Here is a 21,836-nt window from a genome sequence, read left to right as displayed (position 1 = left end):
AAGAAAGAAAGAAAGAAAGAAATACACTGCTGAGGAGAACCGCAGGAGAGGTCTGCTGCACCATGTGGGGCACCTCCCTGGTGGAGCTCCTGCTACAGTTGCTGTGGATAGCTTCATAATGCTGTGCTTTAACCCCTTTTGCCACCATGGAGGCCTACAATGTTGTAGGTTCTGAAACCTCAACCACCAGCTAAGCTTTGTCTCCTGACCCTGACAAACAACTCAGCCCTACATTCTGTAGACATTCAAACTCAACATGTCTTACACTTAACTTCTAAATATCCTCTTTTTTTGTTTTGTCCACTCAAATGAAGAAAAATACCACCTACCCATACCAGAAGCCATGTCATCTTTGCCACTACTTCACTTACTATAGCCTGTCATTTACCTGCTTCCATTGATTCTGTCTCCTGATCATCACAACATTATTCCATTGATTCTGTCTCCTGATCATCACAACATTAGTTCATTTTCTCTCTTTTTTTATTGACCCTAACTTAGGTAAAGCCCTTGTACCTAGGATTTGAGCCATTGTGGGAATATATCAGATTAAACTAAAAATCAACTGAGTTACTCCATGTCTAAAGTGCACACTATGTATCTTAACACATCCTCACTTTTTGCTTAATTCAACTTGTATTTTTGTCAATTAGCAATATTAAAAAATAATTAGCAATATTAAAAAAAATAAAAATCTGCCCCCACTATTAAACAATGCCTTCCATAAAGACATGAATCCTGTGTCATCAGTATTTGTATTCTTAACAATAATTATAATACCCGTAGGTATCAGTAAATATCTGTTAAATAAAGAGATTACAGGTGTATGAAAGAAAATGTCTAAATAAAAATAAATTTATATTTTTATAAAATTTATTATTTATGAAAACAAGAACTAGGGTAGAGGCCATAGGTGCAGGGGGTAAGAGGTTTAACCAGAGACTTTTTGGGGAACAGAACAGGTGGATCTACCAAAATACACTGCTGAGGGGAGCAGCGGGTGAGAAAAGAGAGGTCTGCTGTGCCATGTGGGTTAGCTCCTTGTTCAGGGATGGAACTCATGCTGCAGTGGCTGTTGATTACATGATAGTGCTGTGACTTTAATCCCTGTGCCACCAAGGAGACCCTAAATTGTGATTTTAAAATGTATTTTTGGGTAATAAACCATCTCACTAGACTATAAATAAATTGAATATTTTGACTGTGTATAACAGCTCTGAACCTCACTGTGTCTTTTTTTTTTTACGATTTATTTATTTATTCATACAGAACTGGGGTACAGGCCAAAGATGCGGAGGGTGAGAGGATTCACCAGAGACAGAGTGGGGAGCAGAACAGGCAGATCGACGAAGTACACTGCTGAGGGGAGCAGCAGGCAGGTCAGGAGAGGTCTGCCACGCCATGTAGTCTCCTCCGGGGCAGGCGGGGATCGAACTCATGAGGAAGTAGCTTAAGCTTCTTTTTGCAGTGCATTAACCCGCTGTGCCACCAGGGAGGCCTCCCTCACTGTGTCTTAATAGATTCACGATAGTGGATTACATTAGTTAAGATTTTTAATTTGGCTATACATTTGCCCCCATATTCATATTCTACTTTTTCTTATTTCATTCAGAAGGGAAATGGAAAACGTACTTTACAGTATTCGTTCAAAATCTTATGCAAGCACATTCATATAAAAAAGACATTCATATCCTCAGAATTACCTGACTTTTCATTTATCCTTTCACATCAATGTAACTATATATTTATCAAAGCCAACCTTGGAAAATGCCCTAAACACATATAATATTGTGATATAAAACCAACAACAAGAAACTCCCTGGTGCAGTAGGGGCTAAGTCTTAATGCTATGGGACCATCACTATTGTACCCTTAGTTCAATCCCCGCCAGGGAGGTGACCCACAAGGAGCAGCAGACCTCTCAGCAGTATATTAGATCCACCTGTTTTGCTTTGCACTCTCTCTCTGGTGATTCTCCTACCTCCCACATCTTTGGCCTGCACCCCAATTCTTGTATGCATAAATAAATAATGGGAAACAAAAACTCAAAGAATATGATCACAGTATTCAGTCTCTTGCATCCCAGATGGAGATCACTTGCTTTCCTAGAGAGCTGGGACTTGGAGTAGCCTTTTAATGAGAAATGATTTGGCAAATGATGTGCAAGCATGTTGCCAGGAAGTGGGGGGGAAAGGCTTTAGGAGAATTCTTTAAGTGAAAAAATCCTTAAAGAAAATATACTTAACAGAACTCCAGAAGAGTTTGATTGACTAAAGTTCAACCAACCAACGATTAGTCATGCTCAAGTCCATACATGTGCACACACCACATACTTGCTATCTCTACTGTTATCCAACAAGAGTGACATGAACATCAAATTTCCCTTAAGCCTCGGCTAACAGCCTGGTTTGGACCGAAGTTAACATTTTAATGTACTAACTACATTCAAGGGTGTTTGAGGAATAATTACTCCATCCCTTTCAATATTTAAATTTTCCTAATTTCATTTCAAATTATTTCATTGTATTTGTATGTAGCTTCTTAAAATAAAACACTGTAAGGTATTGAAGTGACTCAGTGGCATTTTTTTTGTTATTATTATTTAACAGAACATGTTCTTTAATTCTTCACTCTCAATGTCTCCCAGTATAGGGCATATAGGGAATAAGTGCTTTATGTACCAGGTATGAGTAATGAGAAAAGATTTTGGCCTAGTAAGTGATGGGTATAATGAACAGGGCAGTTCGTATGTAGTTTGACTTAAAATAAAATATAGTTACGAGAGGCTTCACCAGAGACAGAGTGGGGAGCAGAACAGGCAGATCGACGAAGTACATTGCTGAGGGGAGCAGCGGGCGGGTCAGGAGAGGTCTCCCACGCCATGTGGTCACCTCAGTCCGGGGCAGGCGGGGATCGAACTCACACTGGAAGCGGCTTTAGCTTCTCAGTGCTGTGCTTTAACCCGCTGCGCCACCAGGGAGGGCCACATTTATTATTTTAATGGCTAGAACCAAATGTCCTTTGAAGGTGGAAAATAACTTTGGAAAAATACATTGAACTCTTTGAGTGGGATTAATAGGTTTTAGAGGAATTATTCTGCATGGCTAATTAGAAAAAAAAAAGGAAAGGAATTTGGAAAGGAATAAGAGCAGTATAAATAGGAAAGAAGGGAAGATTATAGAGCAAAATATCAGATCATTATTATTAATAGATTTTTTTTTAAAACAGGAGATCTGATATTCCACTTGAGGTTCGGGCTTTGTTAAGCTATAAACTCCCATCCATCACCCTGAAGCCATTAGTTTATCTATGTTCACTTAAAGACCTCTGTGTTAATGCTATGATGTTTTCACTGGTTTTCATTTTATTTTGTTGGGTTGACTTTGGGTGTTAAGAAGTCAGACAAGGGTCTGATGCTGATGCTTGGATTGATGGTGTGAATAAATAGGAGTATCACATGGAGAGCAGCAACATGATCCATACAATGAATTCATTTACTTTTTGCAATGCTTTGGGGCCAGAGGTACACCTTGAGACCATAAGCTCCTGAGGATGGCTGCACACATTATGAGAGATCACTGACACTTTGGAGAGAAGAATAGGTTTTCAGCCAACATTATCTACATACTGGGGTACATGAAGACTCCCACTAACTTTGAATCAAACATTTTTTATCAAGTCTTTCTTATATCTGGGACTTATCAAAACAAGTATATGTGTTTGCACATAGATGCATATTCACTTATATGACCAGGTGTATTCAAATAAAGAAATATAATGTATACTATACAACCACAGAAATACTTTTGATACAAGCTGTCACATTTTGAATTTAGAACAAATAAACAGCTGTGATATTGTAAAATGAATGTTAACTTATAAAGGTAAACATAAAAATGGCAAAAGGAAAATGTAGGTCAATAAACACTCATATATCATATATATCATAGATGTATATATTACACATGTATGTATATATGTGTGAATATATATGGTTTTGTTGAAAATACAAACTTTGTTCTTTCACAGCATTTACATTTCTAGCTGTTTTACTTTTTGACTGCTTAGAGGATCTTAGGACTGCTTAAGTTTCCCTGGGGTGAGATGAAAGAATAATAGAAGAAGCTTTCTTTGCTACTCATGAATTTAAAATTTACTAGGGAGCTGAGATTTAAAGACATGAAAATACTCTTACTTGTTTTATAGTTTATAAAGAATTTATATACATACTACCTCATTTAACCTTGCAATGTTTCAATAAGTTTGAGTGGAAGAACAGTATTCATTATATCCATTTCAGAGATAAAACTGTAGAGAAGGTGACTTAAATAAGACCACAGAGTCATATATAACTTCATACTTCATATTGTTCTTCCTTCCTTCACCAAATAAAATAATCCAAATTTAATTATGTACATAAAAATCATATGTACCATAGTATATAACTATAATCAGATAAGCATAGGTATTGCCTTTTTTAAACAATATTGGACAATAATTTCTTGTTCAAAAATTAACAAGGAAAAATCATGGTAGAGTTTATATATATATATATATAGTATGCAATTTCATATATGACAGTTTTACATTTACTTTAAAAAGTTCTACCAACCTATTTAAGTTTCTTCTCTACATACCCCAGGTTGTGCCATATCTTTTTATTTAACAATATATGTTTTAGTATCACATAGCTTCACCAAAGGAGTTAATCTAAGGAGTGCCCAAGCTGCCACCTACCTTGCAAATTTCAAGCAGCTTCTCACTGGTATATTTCATTGGGTGTTCAGTGAAGGTAGCATATGGCATCTGAGTAGACCAAGGGTTCCAGCGGGACAGCAGGGACGGCTGGCCTGGACTCCCCCAGTAGATCCTCAGGCCTTCTCCTTGTCTCCTACAGCAAAACAATTTTCCTTTAGACTAGCTATTTCTGCTAAATTAAAACAAAATGAAAGAGATGAGAAAAGAATGCCGTCTCTCAACCAGCTTGTTAATGATGTTAAATTCCATTATTCTATGGAATACAAGAGATGAAACAAAAGGGTGAATTTGTTGTCAAATATGATGATTTCAATGAGTTGTTGATTATTACTCTATGGGAATGTGTAGCTGGAAATGTGATTCTGGTACTCAGAGGAAAGGGCTGGAAGTTCTTATATTTATCTCATGCCAGCTCTTCAGACTGGAAGAGTTAAAAGAGATAGGGAGAAGAAAAAGTCAGGGTGGTGGAACAGGAACTGCAAGTCAAGGTGAGAGACAGTTTCAAAGAGGGCACAGAAGATAATAGCAACAGTTTCCACAAAACAGTAAACACAGGGTTAACAGGCAAAAAAAAAAAAAAAAAAACATAGAATGTCCCAAATAGGAAGGTATGTGTGATATTCAAGAGAGATGATAAGCTTCAAAATATCCTATGACCTCAGTTTCTATTCAGTGTTGTACACATTCTATCCAGGGGAATTGTATCAAGAATCACCTTTCCTTCCCCACTAAATTTGCAGTTCTGATCCATAGTATGGGGATGATGTCCTGTACCTAGTAGAGTCCAGGTCTAGCCATATGGTAAACCCAAGGGCAGAGCAAAAGAATGTCAATTTGAGAATGGTAGGGGGGAAGTTGTGGCAGGGGAATGCCATTGTTAAATAACAAAGTTGTAATTTCTATGGCCTCTTGTTTTGCATGTGCCCACTAGAATTTAAGGCTCGTGGTTTTAGATATCTCTGAATACAACAACATCCCTGGAGGTTAAGCCAAGTTCAGATGGTTAGCATTCAACAAGATTTAAAACTCAGTTGCCTATAATTTTATATAGCCATCCCATGGAAAATCACAGAGGTCTCATTTCATCTAGAAATTAAATCCTGGATCTTGAATGAAAAACTGGAGTTAATTGTGGTGCCTTCACAAAGTTGTCACTTCCTGTATTAAGAGAGGAATTCTTTTGGAATGCTACTGTGGTTTCTGAATGTTTATTCATGTAGATATATGTATAAACACACTCTCACATATATGCATATAAACACTCTCTCCCCAGTTGGCCAATCCCTAAGTTTCTTCTACAATTGGAAAGTAAGAAAAGAGACTAGCACATTCTGTGGCCTAGTTCTCTCAAATTGTTAATGATTATATTTGAAAGCTGACACCGAATCTTCCTTTTTGTATGTGTATACTTAATCCTTTGCACAGGAAAAAAAAGAAAAAGATAAATAAAAAAGATGAGAGAGGAAAAGAAAAATACTGTACATACCTCTAAAGTAACTTTTCTAACCTCTCATCTTTCTCAGGTGAGATGTTGATATTTATCACCCCTCCCCCTTGTACTTTTCTTCATTTTTATTATTTTTTTAATCTGTCCTGATAATAATCCCAAAGCTCAATGAATATTCTATGCATGCTGATTAATGGAGCATTCTGGCTTGAGTCCATTAAATCAACTTGCACAATGGAATTATTTACTGCTTCATATGTCAATTTATGTGCTGGGTGCAATTTTGTTTTGATCCAAAGGGGATGAAATTCTGCCAAGATAGCTCCTCTAATAAGTACATTTCATATTCTTTCTCCTTAGGGAAACCCCAAATGAAGTTTAAGCATGTTCAAGAGGGGCCTTACTGTTAAATAACCAATCAATTAGAGCTTGCCAATGACCTTTCTCATAGATGAGAATACTTCTAAATACAAAAGTTCAGCCAAATTCCTCTTTAAGTCTTCAGGTGGTGGCTGGGAATATAAACCAAGAACTATATAATCTCTCCAAACATAAAGCAAAGATGGTGCTTCCCATAAAAGCCTTTCATAACAGCTATGAAAAGGTATTATCTTCTGTGGAACATCATTAAGGCACTTGGGGAGACTATAGACCATTGATAATCAGGAATGTTTTATTAAATATTTTACTTGTATTTAACATGAAAGAAGAAGTCAAGTTGTGTAAAGCAATAGAATGGAATAAAAAAATGCAATGAATGGGATGTCATGGTAACCTTGTGGTAGAGTTGTGATTTTCACACTTACTAATAGCTGACAGTGGGAAAGCCTATTTCTCTTCCTGAATCTCAGTTTTCCCATATGTCCTTTAGAGTTTCCATTTGGTGACTAGTAACTCTGTTGAATGGTATAGACAACAACAGCATTGATGCCAGTAGCACTCACCTAGTCAAGGGTGTACAGATTTCATAAGAAACCTTCCAGTTAAAGTTTCATTAGTTTGGAGCTATCGAATGAACACATCTTCTGCTACGAAAGGTACATCAGGTATCACCCCATCACTCCTAGGGAACATCATGCCTACCAGTATATTTCACAAACATGCAAAAGAACAAATTAGGTAAGCTGTGGTATAGGAATAGTTTTAAATTACAAACTGTAGATAGTTGAGTTAGATGGGCTCTTGGAAGTCAAACCCCAGTGCCTTCTTTCTGGACATGAGAAAACCAAGATTCAGAAAGGGTTTTTCTCTAGCATCTGTACAGCCAAGGATGAACTGATGAAAGGCAAGTCTGTTCTCCCAAGAACTCATAGATATATTTAACCCTTTTAAACTACTGTCACCAAACATCTTCCAAATTAAAATTCTATCATTATACAACACTACCTTATTTCCAATAGACACACAGTTAAAATAGTTACTGAAGGACTGCTCTGTGACAAAGAACTTGTTTAGGCATCCTGGCTAAAGATCAAAAAGAAAATGTCAGTTCTGTCTCAAAAAGAACTATGTATTTTTTTTATGTATATTTCAATATTAGCAATTATGAGATTGTTGGAGAATCAGGTCGCACTGAAGTGAAAGGAGAATTTTTAAAACTTAAGTTTTAGGGGAAAAAGATGGAATCTTTCTTGCTAAGCTTCTATGGTCAGGTAAGTCAAAGAGGAAGTCAATCTCTGGTAACGAATGCCAAAATCAAATTATTACACAGAGAAAGATTTAGTATTTTTCTTCCTGAAATCATACCCTGCATATAAAACTTAGCCTGTACTAACTCTATGTCTTTGGGCATATCACACCATCTTTCTGATCATTTAGCAACAAGAATTTCATGAAGAAGAGTATAATGAATGAAAAAAATGTTTGTCTGCAGTCAGGTACTATCCAATATTAAGAGTCTAGCATGTGCCATAATGTACTTTTAGAGATAATATATATATATTATGTATATATATATAAAAGTATATTTACACACATACACACACACATACATTTACTTTTAGCCCTTATATTTCTATTTTAGTTTATTTGAAAGAAATAGATGCAGCTAGCAGGAAATAAGATGAATAATATTACCAAGTTTAATAGATCACTAAGTATCATTTGTGAATAGAATAAAATTTTTTTAAAAAGTGGAGAGAAATACCATGACCCCAGACATAGATAAAATTAGAGTAGCAAATCTTCAGTACAAAGAGGTGCAAGCTCTTTTATGTTTGTTTCCACTTATTGATCCTTCTGCCACCTGACTCTAAATGCTGGGATACTAGTATTCAGCTTGTTTCTCACCAATAGTTTGATATGTACTATTTTCTCCTTAAACTTAAATCCATCACAGAGATTTCCATTCAGATAGCTAAAACTACTCCTTCAATTCTTGTTTTGTAGACTAAATAAACATATTTCTGTAACACTTTTCTAATTTTAAAATAACCTTTAAAGTCACCTCAGAAATGGTTCCTTAAAATATCACTAAGTTGTCTATCTTTAGTTCCACCATTGACTTAGCACATTCTCTGTGCAGTATATAGTTACAAGTAGAGAAAGTGAAAAGACTCAATCCCTAAACTATCAAATCTCAGGATCTGATGATCTCTAAGCCTATTTTCCTATTGTTCCATCCCTCAAACAGGTGCAAACACTGTAGACATAGAGGATCCCCTACTGCAAATTATTTTGCTTCTTGTTTTTTATCCCTAATTAAGTCAACTGGAAGTGGTCTCCATCCTCATGTTAGTGGAGACAAGAAGGTCAATGGACCCTTAACATTTCAAAGCCTCACAGGAAGATATAGAAGTAGAGATAAGGCTCCATAATATCTCCTATGAATTTGTAAAATGAAGGTTTATAGAAACAAGTGATTTTTAGGGTCCTAACTGCCTGCATTGCAATGCCCCTTAGAGGGTGTTTCCAGTTCTTTCATTTTATAGATATATAAAGTGAGCCTCCAAATTTTCAAAGACCAGAGTTCTTCCTTCATTCATGTTAATTACATGTTCTACTTAGTGACTCAGTCTCAGATTTTTACTCAGATACATTCGTTGGTAGGGAGGAAGTTCCAAGCAATTATTACTTTAAACCAGCATAGCAACTCAAAAGAAGTTTTACCTTTTACACCAAAAAAAAAAAAAGGAAGAAAGCAAACACATGTTGAAACAATGAGGTTTATACAGAAGAAACTATCATACAAGAAAAACCTGATCACGATAATTAAATGGGGTTTAACAACACAAAAAAGGGAGCTCCAAGTTGAATGAAGGGAAAACCACTCTCAATAACATATTTTGTACGACAAGAAATTAGTTATGTCAAAAAGGATCCTCTCTTTAAAGACATATTTAGCTGAACTAGAAAACTAAGCCAGCCAGTCATCAGTCTGGAGTAGTTTACTCATTCCACACATTGTTATTTCTTCGGGGTGAAGTCACTCATCTTTTTGCAAGGCCCAATATACCTAGTGTCCTTTCTCTTGACTCCAACCCCCCTTCCATCCTTCTTCCTTCAGAAGATATAGTGTGGAGATGTTAAACTACCTGTTAGAAGAATTTAATAAGGATGCCAAGCTCACAAGAAAGAGAAATGGCAGCTTCCATTATTACCTCAGTCCCCGGCCCCTCCTTTCTACTCATCTCAAATCTCAAAGCTCCACCACAGAATTAAAAACATAGCTTGAGGCACCAAACCTAGATTTATGAGGAAGCACAGACATTAACTCTTGCTCTAAACGTAGGGTGTGTGCTTGTAAGTATGGGTGAGCAAACAGAGGGAGGCAGTGTGGTGAGGAGGAGGGAAAGCATGAGGGGGAGAGCAGTTCAGTACAACACAATCTATTTTTTAATGTCTCCTTTTCCTACCTAACTGCTTGTATTGTTGAAAGTTTGGCCTTCCAGGCCCATGAAATGTTAGTCCTTTGCTTATTTAATCTGGACAAAAGGGGGAACTGAGTTGGCACCCTGGAGGGTATTCAATGCTCCTTTGCTCATTGAATGACCTCAGACGAAATATTTTCCATGACAAGAACCCAAAAGACGCTGGCACAGAGTCAGACAATAAGATTTGCAGAATGTGTTTACATTCTCTCTTGTCCCCAGGCTGTTCCAAACCCATAGGCAGGTGCTGCCTTTATCTACTCTCTTTGCTCACCTGGCTCCCTCCCAGAAGTTTCCAGGGCTTTGGGCTTAGTGAGATTAACCATTTATTGGCATGGGTAATCAAGTAATTCTCTGTTTTTATTTATTTATTTTTATTTTTTTATTTTTGAGGGAGAGGAAAGTGAAAAACCAACCAGCAGATCCCATAAAGAGTGAATTCAGGGGCAGCTTGATGCCATAGCAGGAACCTTGAGTGATCTTTAGGAGGTTTAGGTTCAAAGGTTAGATCTGCCACTGACTAACTGGGTAACTATTTTTTTTCTTTAGGCTTTAAGGGATCTATCTACAGATGAACTTGTTCATTTGTCAGGTCACTTCTCTTCCCCTGCACCCCCACTTAAATTACTATCTGTTTTGACTGACCAAATAAGTTATATTGTACTAATAGCCAAAAATCCAAAAGATTACTTAAAAAACATGAAAAATTCTCTGAGATTGCTGAGACTTGACTCCCAGAAGGACTGATCTTTAACTGCAGAATAAAAAACCTAAGTTTAAACCAAGAGTAGTTACTAGCAAAAGACCTAAGATTAAACCAAGAGTATATAAATACAAAAGGGCTACAGAAGTGCACTATGGAAACTTCCAGGTTGAATGTCCTTTAAAAAGATATTTATTTGCTCAAGAAAGTTTAGATATGCTTGTTCCTGACATGGTCATGTTCAGTGCAGAGGTAGTAAGGAATAAGGTTCATACCTTAGAGTTCATGACTCACAATGTTTAGGGCTGTGTGTGTGCATGTGTGTGTGTGTGCGTGTGCGTGTGTGTGTGTGAGAGAGAGAGAGTGGACATGCATACAGCAACCACTTAGACTAAAAGAAATATGGCACTTAAACTGTCTGATACATAGTAATCACATATTCCTAACCAAATGAAGATGAATGAATAAATTCACAGGAAGCTTGTAAGTTTGGTTGATACATTTCCCCATGCTTAAATGTAATGTAATGCTTAAATGTAATGGTATTTAAGATCCCTAGATAAATTGTCAATGTAACCTGGGTCTAATCCTAGCAGTGGACAAATTTCTGTGCAGCTGAGAGCAAGACACACATCTCTGGGCCTCCATTTCTTTTGCTACTATCTGAAGGTTTGTGTGCTGAAATTTGTGTATTGAAATTCCAGTTCCCAAGGTGATAGAATTAGGAGGTGCAGCCTTTGGGATGTGATTAGGACATAAGGGTAGAGTTCTCAGAATAGTATTAGTTCTTTCATCAGAAAGAACCCAGAGAATCCTGTGCCCCTTCTGCTGGTGAGAGTTTAGTCATGAAGAAACATACGATGTGCTTATTACATTTCAAATCTGCCAGTCAGTGCCTTGATCTTCAACTCCCCACTCTCCAGACCTGTGAGGGATGCATTTCTGTGTTTTATTAGCTACTCAGTGTCTGTTATTGTATTATAGCCACTAAAATGTATTAAGACACCATGTTATAAAATAAGAGGCCTTGAATTAGATATTCTCTTGAGGACACTCCAACTATGTGCAAATATAATACTCTGACTCATCAGATCCAAGGATTACTTACATTTGGGTGTCACTTAAATAGCAGACAGAAATATTTTATTTTCCACAACTGGTATGAATGGAATATTTAGATGAAGATCATTCTAACATTTACATGCTCATATTGTTAAACAGATTATGTTTACGATAACAATAAACATATTATAAAACATTAAAATAAAAATGCTATAAGAAATAAATTATTTATCCCAAACCATAGATTTTTCAGAACTAGAAGAGATTTCTTACTAATTGTTTATGTCTTATGTCTTTGGAATCTTAATGTTAACAAAAAAAAACATTGAAATTTAGAAAGCTGACTATATAACTATTCAAAAACCCATAATACCTTTTTATATTCAATACTTTCATTTACTAATACCAAATGTATTATATTAAGAGTGAGGCTATTTATCAAAGTTCTTAAAGCTTATACACTTCTAACTTTACAAGTTGTTATGTCTCTTCCCTCAACATCAGGTTGTCCATTGTTTCAATCAACATTTCTGACACAGTAGCCTTTCAAAATTGTTTGCTCTAAACATCTACTAACATCGAAACTATGATGCATTGTTATTAATGTCATGGCTAGACAAAAAAAAAAAATTCTTTCTTAGCTCTTTACCTGCAAGAAAAATATATTCACTTTATAGCAAAGGTCTTGTTTTCACAGATTCCACTTAAATGGAAAACTAATCCAATTGAGGTAAATAACTTTTAAAGAAGAAACTGTCCCCGTTTTTTCGTTTTGGGTATCTAAATGTCCAAAGTCCATTTGGAGCTCCATTTCTGTCAGAGTAAAATAAATTTGACTCTTGGATTAGAAATGATAATCTTCTTTGCAGTGATAGGGATGAAATGAAAGCTTGTAATCCTTAACATCCCACTCTGGCTGATGGAAAGTCCAGGGACTTTCCTACTATGATCTCTCCATGGCGTTTAGAGTAAAATCCCACAATATTAGCAGTTACTCTGAGTCCAACATGATCAACAAATCCCTGCTCACCTTCCTTCATGAAGTCTAGAAAAATTGTGTGGATAAAACTGTAATGGGGTCTCAGAGATGGGAACAACATCTTACTGTTGAAGGCTTTGAGAACTGAATTCATTCATCTCATGTATTCTGATGATCAGCCTATACCAACATCAGAATCTTAAATGATATAAACTAAACAAGTTTCCAAGAAACTCAAAGAGGTCTAATGACATTAAAAAGTAGGTGGCATATTGGTGAAGCATGCAAGGCCCCTAGACAAGTGGAGGGTGTTTGATCCCCCTGGGGCAAAAGGCATACATCCCCAGGTGTGACAGGGACTCCAGGGAGCCAGTATGACAGGGACTTCAGGGGATTGTTGACTGATGTGCTTTGTGCCCCAGGGACTGATCAGTGGAATGCCTTGTTAATAAGACTGGAGCCATGGGTGGGGGTCGGGAGTACAGTAGCAGACTCACCCCCCCCCATACAAAGTCCTAAATCCAGTATTCAGTTTGACCCACCTTTTTTTCTGTCAATGAAAAAAGGCAGGTTCTTGAGCAGCATTCTGCATCCTGTATCTTACAGCCTGCTCTGTTTTTTTCTTTATCAGTGTGGTATTGCTGATACAACAGTAGCTTTTTAGCTAGGAGGTCAGTGGAGGCAAAGGTGTTGCTAAGTTGAGATGACTGAAATGAAAAAGATTAAGTAATAAAAATAGAGGGAATCATGAGAGCAAAGCTCCAATTGTATGTATATGGAGGATCAGTGCTGGGAGAAAGAAAATTCAGTGCATGAGCCATGATTTTTATTTGCACAATGCTCTTATTTGTCTCCATTTGGGCTATATATGAGAAGGCAAGAAGAATATATGCCAGAAGTCTAGGGAACTCGGTGGTTTGGCTGCAGGTGGCTGAGCATCACAATGAGAGATATAGAGCACTCTAAACCTAATTGGAAGCTAGTTGAGAAGCACTAGGGAATCAGTCTCTAATCACCACACTGAAAATAGAGCATAAGATAGCACTGCACACACAGGCGAGTGGGGCTTCAGGCTGAGCCATTTGCCCTCTTTGGTCTCCAGGCCATGAATGGAAATGAACTTGGGTCATATGCAGACTTCTTATTGGGTGTCATTAAGAAACCTAGAGGTGGGCCCTCCCTGGTGGCACAGTGGGTTGAAGCACTGCACTGAGAAGCTAAAGCCACTTCCGCATTAGTTCGATTCCCACCTGCCCAGGAGGTGACCACATGGCGCGGCAGACCTCTCCTGGCCCGCCCACTGCTCCTCTCAGCAGTGTAGTTCTTCAGTCCACCTGTTCTGCTCCCCACTCTGTCTCTGGTGAAACCTCTCACCCTCCGTCTCTGGTCTGTACCCCAGTTCTGTATGAATAAATAAATAAATCTTTAAAAAAAAAAAAAAAAGAAACCTAGAGGCAAACAGAAAAGTAGGTAAGATCAAAAGTTAGGTGGTTGTGAGGTGGTAACAGAAGGAAATGGGGCAGAAACATTAAATGACGTATAAGTTTTACCTTCAGCAAATTTAAATTGTGATTGCTAGAGAAATGAATTAGCAAGTTTCCTAGTCTTCCTGCACTCAATATTTTCTTCTGTTCAGTGGGATTAGAGCTCAAAAAGATTCTATATGATGAAGTAAAATTCAGCATGGAAAGTCTCTAACAGTTTCTAGTGGATAATAGGTATTTGCTAGTTGCACAGTACCTTAAAATACACAAAATTTTCTCATTCATGATCCCATCATTACTCATAAAACTGTTGCTATCTGAAAATTATAAAGATATAAGGTGTTCAAAAACAGAGTTAGTGAAAGCTAAGGTCTACATTTGGATGCTTCTGAGTCCAAAGCAAGGACTCCGCATTGGTCATCCATATAGACCCCTAAAGTCTCTACTCAAAAGATATACATGCTGAGGAGATCTGAGATTTCATTAACAAACGGGACATCTGGAGCACTGCTGCAAAGGTTGCCTACTGTACTGGTAGCTCACATTGTACAAGTCGGGAGGACCAAGTCTGTGGTAGTGATAGGAGAGCGACAAGAATGGAGAGCTGGGTGTGCTCCCGTTCTCCTTCCTGCAAACAACAAAGCAAATCTGGCAACAGGAAGAAGTTGCCAGAAGGTCTTAATAATAATACTAAATGTGTTTCCTTTCAAGTTTATTATCCTAGTGTAAATCCGATATGATTATCATAAAAGGAATGAGAGAAACATACTAGAATATTAGCATTATTGATGCAAATACAAGCTATTTTTCTTCTATTAAAAATTCTTAATTTTTGGCAGATAATGGGTTATTTTTACTTCCAAATGATATACAGCATATTTAGATTTTGTTATCCATCATAACCAGAAAGCACCAGGTGGTGTGCTAAGATTTCCATGTTTGTATCTCATTCTTACAAGCTCACAGGTAGGTTTACAATTCCTAATTTATAGATGAGGAAATTCAGTTCAAAATAGTAAATGCAGCTGCAATTAGAATTTAAGTCTCTCTGCTTCCACAGGCCCTGATAATTCTGTGATACCCGGTGGATATACAAGACAGGGAAGACAAAAGCATTTATACCGAACTCTTGTTCATCCCCATATGCCTGTGAAAAAACAGTCCTTTCAGAGATCATACTTAAATCTGAAGTCTCTCTTCACCTATTTACCCTCTACTTTTATCCACAGTGATGATCTAGCTAGCTCAGAGACCTAAAAAGTTTTTCTAGTTGCCTATCAAATTCAGAAACACTTTCTCAGCTTGACCCTTAGGTATTTCACAGTAGTTCAAGCATGCAAGCATGCATTTTCAACATTCAAAGCCAAATCTTCAGGGATCCCACCAAATGATTCAACTGGCTGAGCCTGTCTTACGGCATTTGTAATATTTTCACCAATGTGAAATAATTCTGTATAATTGTCTAACATCATCAAATAATTACAAGCTGTTCAAGAATAGGGTCCACATCCAACTCATATCACCCCATAATATCTGTCTTGTAGTACCTTGCCATGTAGTTTGGAAGTGAATAAAAGAAAGGTCTGTCCTATAAAATTGCAAATCAGAAGAAGATCCAAATTCTCACTTCTCAGACCTGATTGCTCCAGCTGCTGCTTTTGTCATTCATTCATTCACCTTTTAAACACCTATTGTTTAACATAGACCTCTCTGAGTGCTTCTTATTTGTGGAAGGGAGCAGGATCCTCCAATTATCAGGTATACATAAAAGAGATTTTTTAGGGAAGTGCCATGGGCCCAAGAAGCTTTTCCTTTGCAAGCAGGGAGTCTATAACCTTTTCTGAAAGCTTTGTGCTGCAGCTGCAGGCCAGCCACCTCCAGGAGGCAGCCAGGGCACAGGGGAGGGGCAACTCTTGCAAAACTACCAGGGAACATGACACATAATAAAGGAAGCAATTTTGAGGAAACTCCCTCTATTATAAAATTGGGACATTTGGCAAATCACATTGGCCTTGGGTTTGTGTTCGTTTTCGTCTCCTCTTTTAAAAGGAAGTTATATTCAAGCACTTCAAATAATCAAGTTTCAACAGGCATCGAGTAGCAAAGTGAATTTTTTTTTCTGAATCTCATCCATTTCCACTTCCTCTCAAGAGAGGCTGATGGAATACACATAAGACACTTAGGCCAGTTTCCCCACTTCTGTCCCAACTCTCTGTGGTTCATTGGTTAAAAACCAGGTTGAATCCCAGAAGGCAGTGGGCACCAAGGTCTCCGACTGATAGGTCAGTTACTTCGCTTTCCTCTCCTAACACCCACTTTGGAGGAATTTGAAATATAATACATTTCAAGAGATTTTATGTGATATACCTATTTGTTCTTCCCTTTAAATTTATGAAACTAATTCCTAGAATGGTTTATTTATACTATTTCAGTCTACTATATTATGTTACCAAAGCACAAATGCCTACATCTTACTTGCACCTGCTGATGTGGTTCACAATTAGCATAATTCCCCCCCCCCCATGGTCAGTGGGAATCTTTCAAACTGTTCAAGAGTTTTGGGCCCCTCAATCCCTGCCCAAAGTGATTATGGTCTGCCTATCACAAGTGAAATTTGGACAACAAAGTAAAGCATGCTATTCATGAGATTCTTTGATATAATAGAAGTCATATAGAATGTAGACCTGGGTGAAACTTTCTTCATTTACGTAAGTAATAGTGAGGAAGTCACTTTACCCTTCATAAGCGTTGTTGTTTGCAAAATGGTTAAGGATGTGTAGTTAGCACAACTATGGTAGGATGCATGTAAAATGTCTAGAACCTCTTTTTTGTAGGCTGAAAGCACTCCTTTAGCAGAATTCTGAAAAGTAAATTGCAGGAAAAAAGTTTACAAATTCTCTTGCATGCCTATTAGCTTCATTTGCAGCCACCAAACAAACTCCCAAATCATAAATTTGTAGGAAGGGGACAAAGGCGGAACATTGTGTGAAATACTAAACTATGTACAAAGTTAAGAAATTCCAGTCATTTCCTGAACTAGAATTGATTTACCTACATTCCACAGTGTATGTTTGCTTTGGGGTAAGTGAGCAAAGGTTTACTTAAGGTTTTGTTTTATCTTCATGTTGCAATAATATTGCTTTGCATACATATGAGCTTGGGGTTTTGTAATTTTGCTAATATTTAAGATTTAAGATCTGTATTTTTTTTTTAAAGATTTATTTATTTATGCATACAGAGCTGGGGTACAGGCCAGAGGTGAGAGGATTCACCAGACACAGAGTGGGGAGCAGAACAGGCAGAACGACGAAGTACACTGCTGAGGGGAGCAGCGGGTGGGTCAGGAGAGGTCTGCTGAGCCATGTGGAATCACCTCCAGGGCAGGAGGGGATCGAACTCTTGGGGAAGTGGCTTTAGCTGTGTTGTGCTTTAACCTGCTGCGCCACCAGGGAGGGCTCAAATCTGTATTTTTATCCAGACATAGAGCAACAATATGGTTAGAGAACTCATATTTAAATTATGGTGCTCTGTCCCTCAGTATGGCAGTTTTGATATAAATATAAAAATATTCAATCCAGCATCTCCAAATTCCATTCTTCCCCAATGGTCATCTCTTGGCCACCCTTCAAGCATGACACAGCATATGACCATCCAGCATGTTTTGCTCTATGAAGGACAAACTTACTGAAGAGACCACGCAGGCCTTAAAAGCAGATATAGGGACATTGTACAATGGCTGTTAGGGATTAGTAGCCCACAGTATGAACTAAAACAATGCTTGACAAACTTTACTATTTGAATCACCTGGGGACCTTGTTAAAGCAAAGATCCTGATTCAGTTGGTGTAGTGGGTCTCCTGGCTTTGAGAACTGTGCTTTCATAAGTCTTTCAGTGGATTCTGTTGGCACTGGTGTTAGTAACAAGCTGGGGAGGGTGTTAGGGGTTGATTATGGATGGGCATATCCCCTAAGCAAGCCCTAAGGACTTCTCACCCTGTAGGGGTGGGTACACTTGATAAGGAACAAAGGAGGACTAGCTACAGTGTGCACTCAGGGCAGGTCCTGGTTGACTGTTAGTAGTCAAAATGGTTTGTACCAGATTGCAAAGCAGAACACAAAGTGAAGAAGATTCTATCACGCTCTATGATAAAAGACAAAACTTGTAAAATCTACAGTTCAGACAATTTTCTGATCACTAGTATAATTGTCAAACAGAAGTCTTCAAGAGACATTGCTTTTCATTAAAAAAGAGAGAGAGGCCCTCCCTGGTGGCACAGCGGGTTAAAGCTCTGCACTAAGAAGCTTAAGTCACTTCCACATGAGTTCGATTCTTGACTACCCCGGAGGAGACCCACATGACGGAGGAGACCCACATGACGTGGCAGACCACTCCTGACCAGGCCACTGCTCCTCTCAGCAGTGTGCTTCGTCGATCTGCCTGTTCTGCTCCCCACTCTGTCTCTGGTGAATCCTCTCACCCTCCGCATCTCTGGCCTGTACCCCAGTTCTGTATGAATAAACAAATCTTTAAAAAAAAAAAAAAAGAGAGAGAGAGAGTTGTATTAGGTTTGCTTGGAGACTGTTGGAAGTTTGCAGGGGTAACAACTTTTTGTCATTGATTTCTCCTCTCTCTCTCCAGGTGTGTTTGTGTGCATGCGTGGGGGGTACTTGAATAACAGCAATAGCAAGCCTCTAATTCCTTTAATTCTTTCAACCATTCCTTCTGTGATAGTTAAAATTCCCTGAGCAGCTCAGTTATCCTAGCCTGAGCACTTACTAGTTCTCCAAGGTCCTTATTAATGTATGTGACTAAGAAAAGAAAACATATTACCATGAGTGATCCAATTATTGTGGAATGTTCCACAACAACCCCCTGTTCCTTCTAGATATTGAGTATCAAAAAATTAAGCCCAAACCAGCATCATCTGTGTTGATGACTTATCACACTATCAATCATCTGGAGTTTACCATCAAATATAGCTTCTAAATTTCTAAGACTTTCTGATGCTGCTGCTCAAATACACGGCAAAGAATTGATTTCTCAAGCTGACTTTTGAAGAATGTAGACATGGAAGTATAACTCATACTCCAATTTTGGCACCTGATCATAAGGAAACTTTCAATGAGAAGTTCTAAGAATAACTCTTCTCTGATGACTTACTTAGGCTAGATGATCAGGCAAATCTTATATCCTTATAAGACACGCATTGAATGACCAGCTCAGCATAAAATGTGTCTTCATTTAGAAATAGTTCCTAAATTAAGGATGGTAGAGACACAAATGGGGGGTGGGGGGGGGAGAGAGTGAGAGCATGAGAGAGAGGTATATCTAATTTGCTACCCTGGTCAAAGTTAAACCAGCTTGTGTCTTTTTTTAAGACATCATTCATAAGTGAAGCCAAACAAATCATTTTTCTACAACATAATTAGGAAGTGACAGAACACTTCAGTGTCTGACAAAATTAATTATTTACATTATCAGCATTACCCAAAAGACTGTGAGAGTCACAAAGGCAAAGTCAGAGCATGGTCTTTAATTAATCCTGCATCATGCCTAGGACAACAGCACACACCCTGGGGAAGTTCTAATGATTGAAGGTAAAATTTGCATGTATAAACAACCCCTAAAGACACTTTCAGTGCAACTGAAGCCTACTTCTACCAGACCTTCATTTATTTCTGTAGTGAGCTGAGAAGGAATTAGATGCAGAATACCAAAGAATTTCTTCATTATAATTTCAAGGTCAAAGAAACCAAGGTCTTATTGACAATCTGAGTAATGTCCAACATATTTTATATTAAATAGGGATTGAATGCTGAATACCAACAAATAAATTCTCAAAAAGATTGTAATTTTAAAGATGTAGTGAACTTTACCTTAGTAGTAAGATCATTTATCCAATAAATGTGTACTCAGTGGAGCTGTGCTCAAAAACTACCCCACAGCACTCACCAGAGATAGACAAGTAAATTCCTCTGTGCTCAGGTTGATCATGATCTAGTCATGACATAGTCTAAGAGCAATAGAGAGAGAAGATGAAAATCATGAAAAGAGAAGCTATCTTGAAACAGCGAGAGAGATTCCACAGTTCACTTCGAGATCAGTGCACCCTGAATGAAGTGACTACTGGAACATGAAAATGTAAGAAGTGGACATTCAAAGATGAGAAGAAAAGTTTCTCTGAATAGGAGAACATAACATAAAGACAGGAGATATGGGATAGTGCTGGGTTTCTTTATTGTTGTATTTCTTTATTGTTGTATTGTTGTCCTTAATGTCTTCTGACCAGTTCCTCACTGTTTTAGTATGAGGAAGAAAACTCATCTTTATTCTCCCCTCTCTCTCTTCTTTCTCCCCCTACCTCCTCTGTGTGTGTGTGTTTAGTGATTGAAAGTGGCATAGGAAAGAGGAAAGCTCATTGTAAATAAGCACGTAATTTGCTCACAGCAAAGTCTGATAAGACAGGGACTGTATGATAAGAAAATTCATTGCTGTTTGTTAATTAGAAAATTTACATTCATTATCTATATATCTTGAACCAATCTTACAAAGAAGATATTATTTTCTATAATTATGAAGACTTGAAACACAGACTACTCAAAGAATCTCCCTAGAAAGAACAATGTGTAGTCTTTGGCCTACCTGACTTGAAGGTCCAAGTATTTCCTCAGCAATACATATGTTCTCCATCTCAAGGAGCTGGAGGCACTATGATTTTTCACATTCAAATTTCCCAGAAAGTGCTTATAAGATGCAGTTACAAAGTTATAAAGGCTTATACATATCTGTGACAATAATCCAGTTCTACATTTGTTCTTCCCTTCGAGTGGATATATTTTTTAAAGATTTATTTATTTATGCATACAGAACTGGGGTATAGGCCAGAGGTGAGGGGCAGTGAGAGGTTTCACCAGAGAGAGTGGGGAGCAGAACAGGCCCACTGACTGACACAGTACACTGCTGAGGGGAGCAGCAGGCAGGTCAGGAGAGGTCTGCCGCCCCATGTGAGTCATCTCTAGGGCAGGGATCAAACTCATGCTGAAGTGGCTTTAGCTTCTTAGTGCTTTGCTTTAACCCGCTATGCCACCAGGGAGGGCCCTCAAGTGGATATTTTTTACTCAATGGTAAGGTGGGCCTCAAAAACACATTTACTATCATTTATGGTAATATTATACCATTAGTCTTATTATTACATAGATTCCAAGAAAGAACTTGCTTCATTTTTTTTTCTTTTCCAAGAAAGAACTTGCTTCATTTTTTTTTCTTTTCCTTCCCCCATCTATATGATCTTACAAATCTCTGTACAAGTAATTAAGTATTTAAATAATGGATCCTGAATCTTCTCCAGTTTTATCATCAACAAATATAAGCTTCATCTTCAAAATGACCTTCACTACCCTAAAAGCATAACCATCTTGTGGGAGGGTAAACTGAGGAGGAAACATTCATTTATCTGTGTGTCCAGCCACCTCTAATTCTTAGAACTTTATATCCTATTCCTAGAAAATATTGAAAAAATTTGCACAGACACTGT

General features: G+C 37.8%; 1 protein-coding gene across 1 annotated transcript in view; it reads right to left on the bottom strand.

Annotated features, from left to right (window-relative positions):
* The window catches only part of TPRG1 (tumor protein p63 regulated 1), a 107,807-nt gene that overhangs the window by 7,776 nt on the left and 78,195 nt on the right, over positions 1–21,836 (bottom strand). The window contains exon 4 of the mRNA XM_004675089.1: positions 4,738–4,891. Coding sequence (XP_004675146.1) covers positions 4,738–4,891 — 154 coding nt within the window. The remainder of the gene's footprint in view (positions 1–4,737; positions 4,892–21,836) is intronic.

This window comes from Condylura cristata, unplaced genomic scaffold (assembly GCF_000260355.1).
Source record: "Condylura cristata isolate star-nosed mole 26May11 unplaced genomic scaffold, ConCri1.0 scaffold00003, whole genome shotgun sequence".
Taxonomy (NCBI): Eukaryota; Metazoa; Chordata; class Mammalia; order Eulipotyphla; family Talpidae; genus Condylura; species Condylura cristata.
Note: the sequence above shows the minus strand (reverse complement) of the source record. Positions and strands in the feature narration are given on the sequence as shown.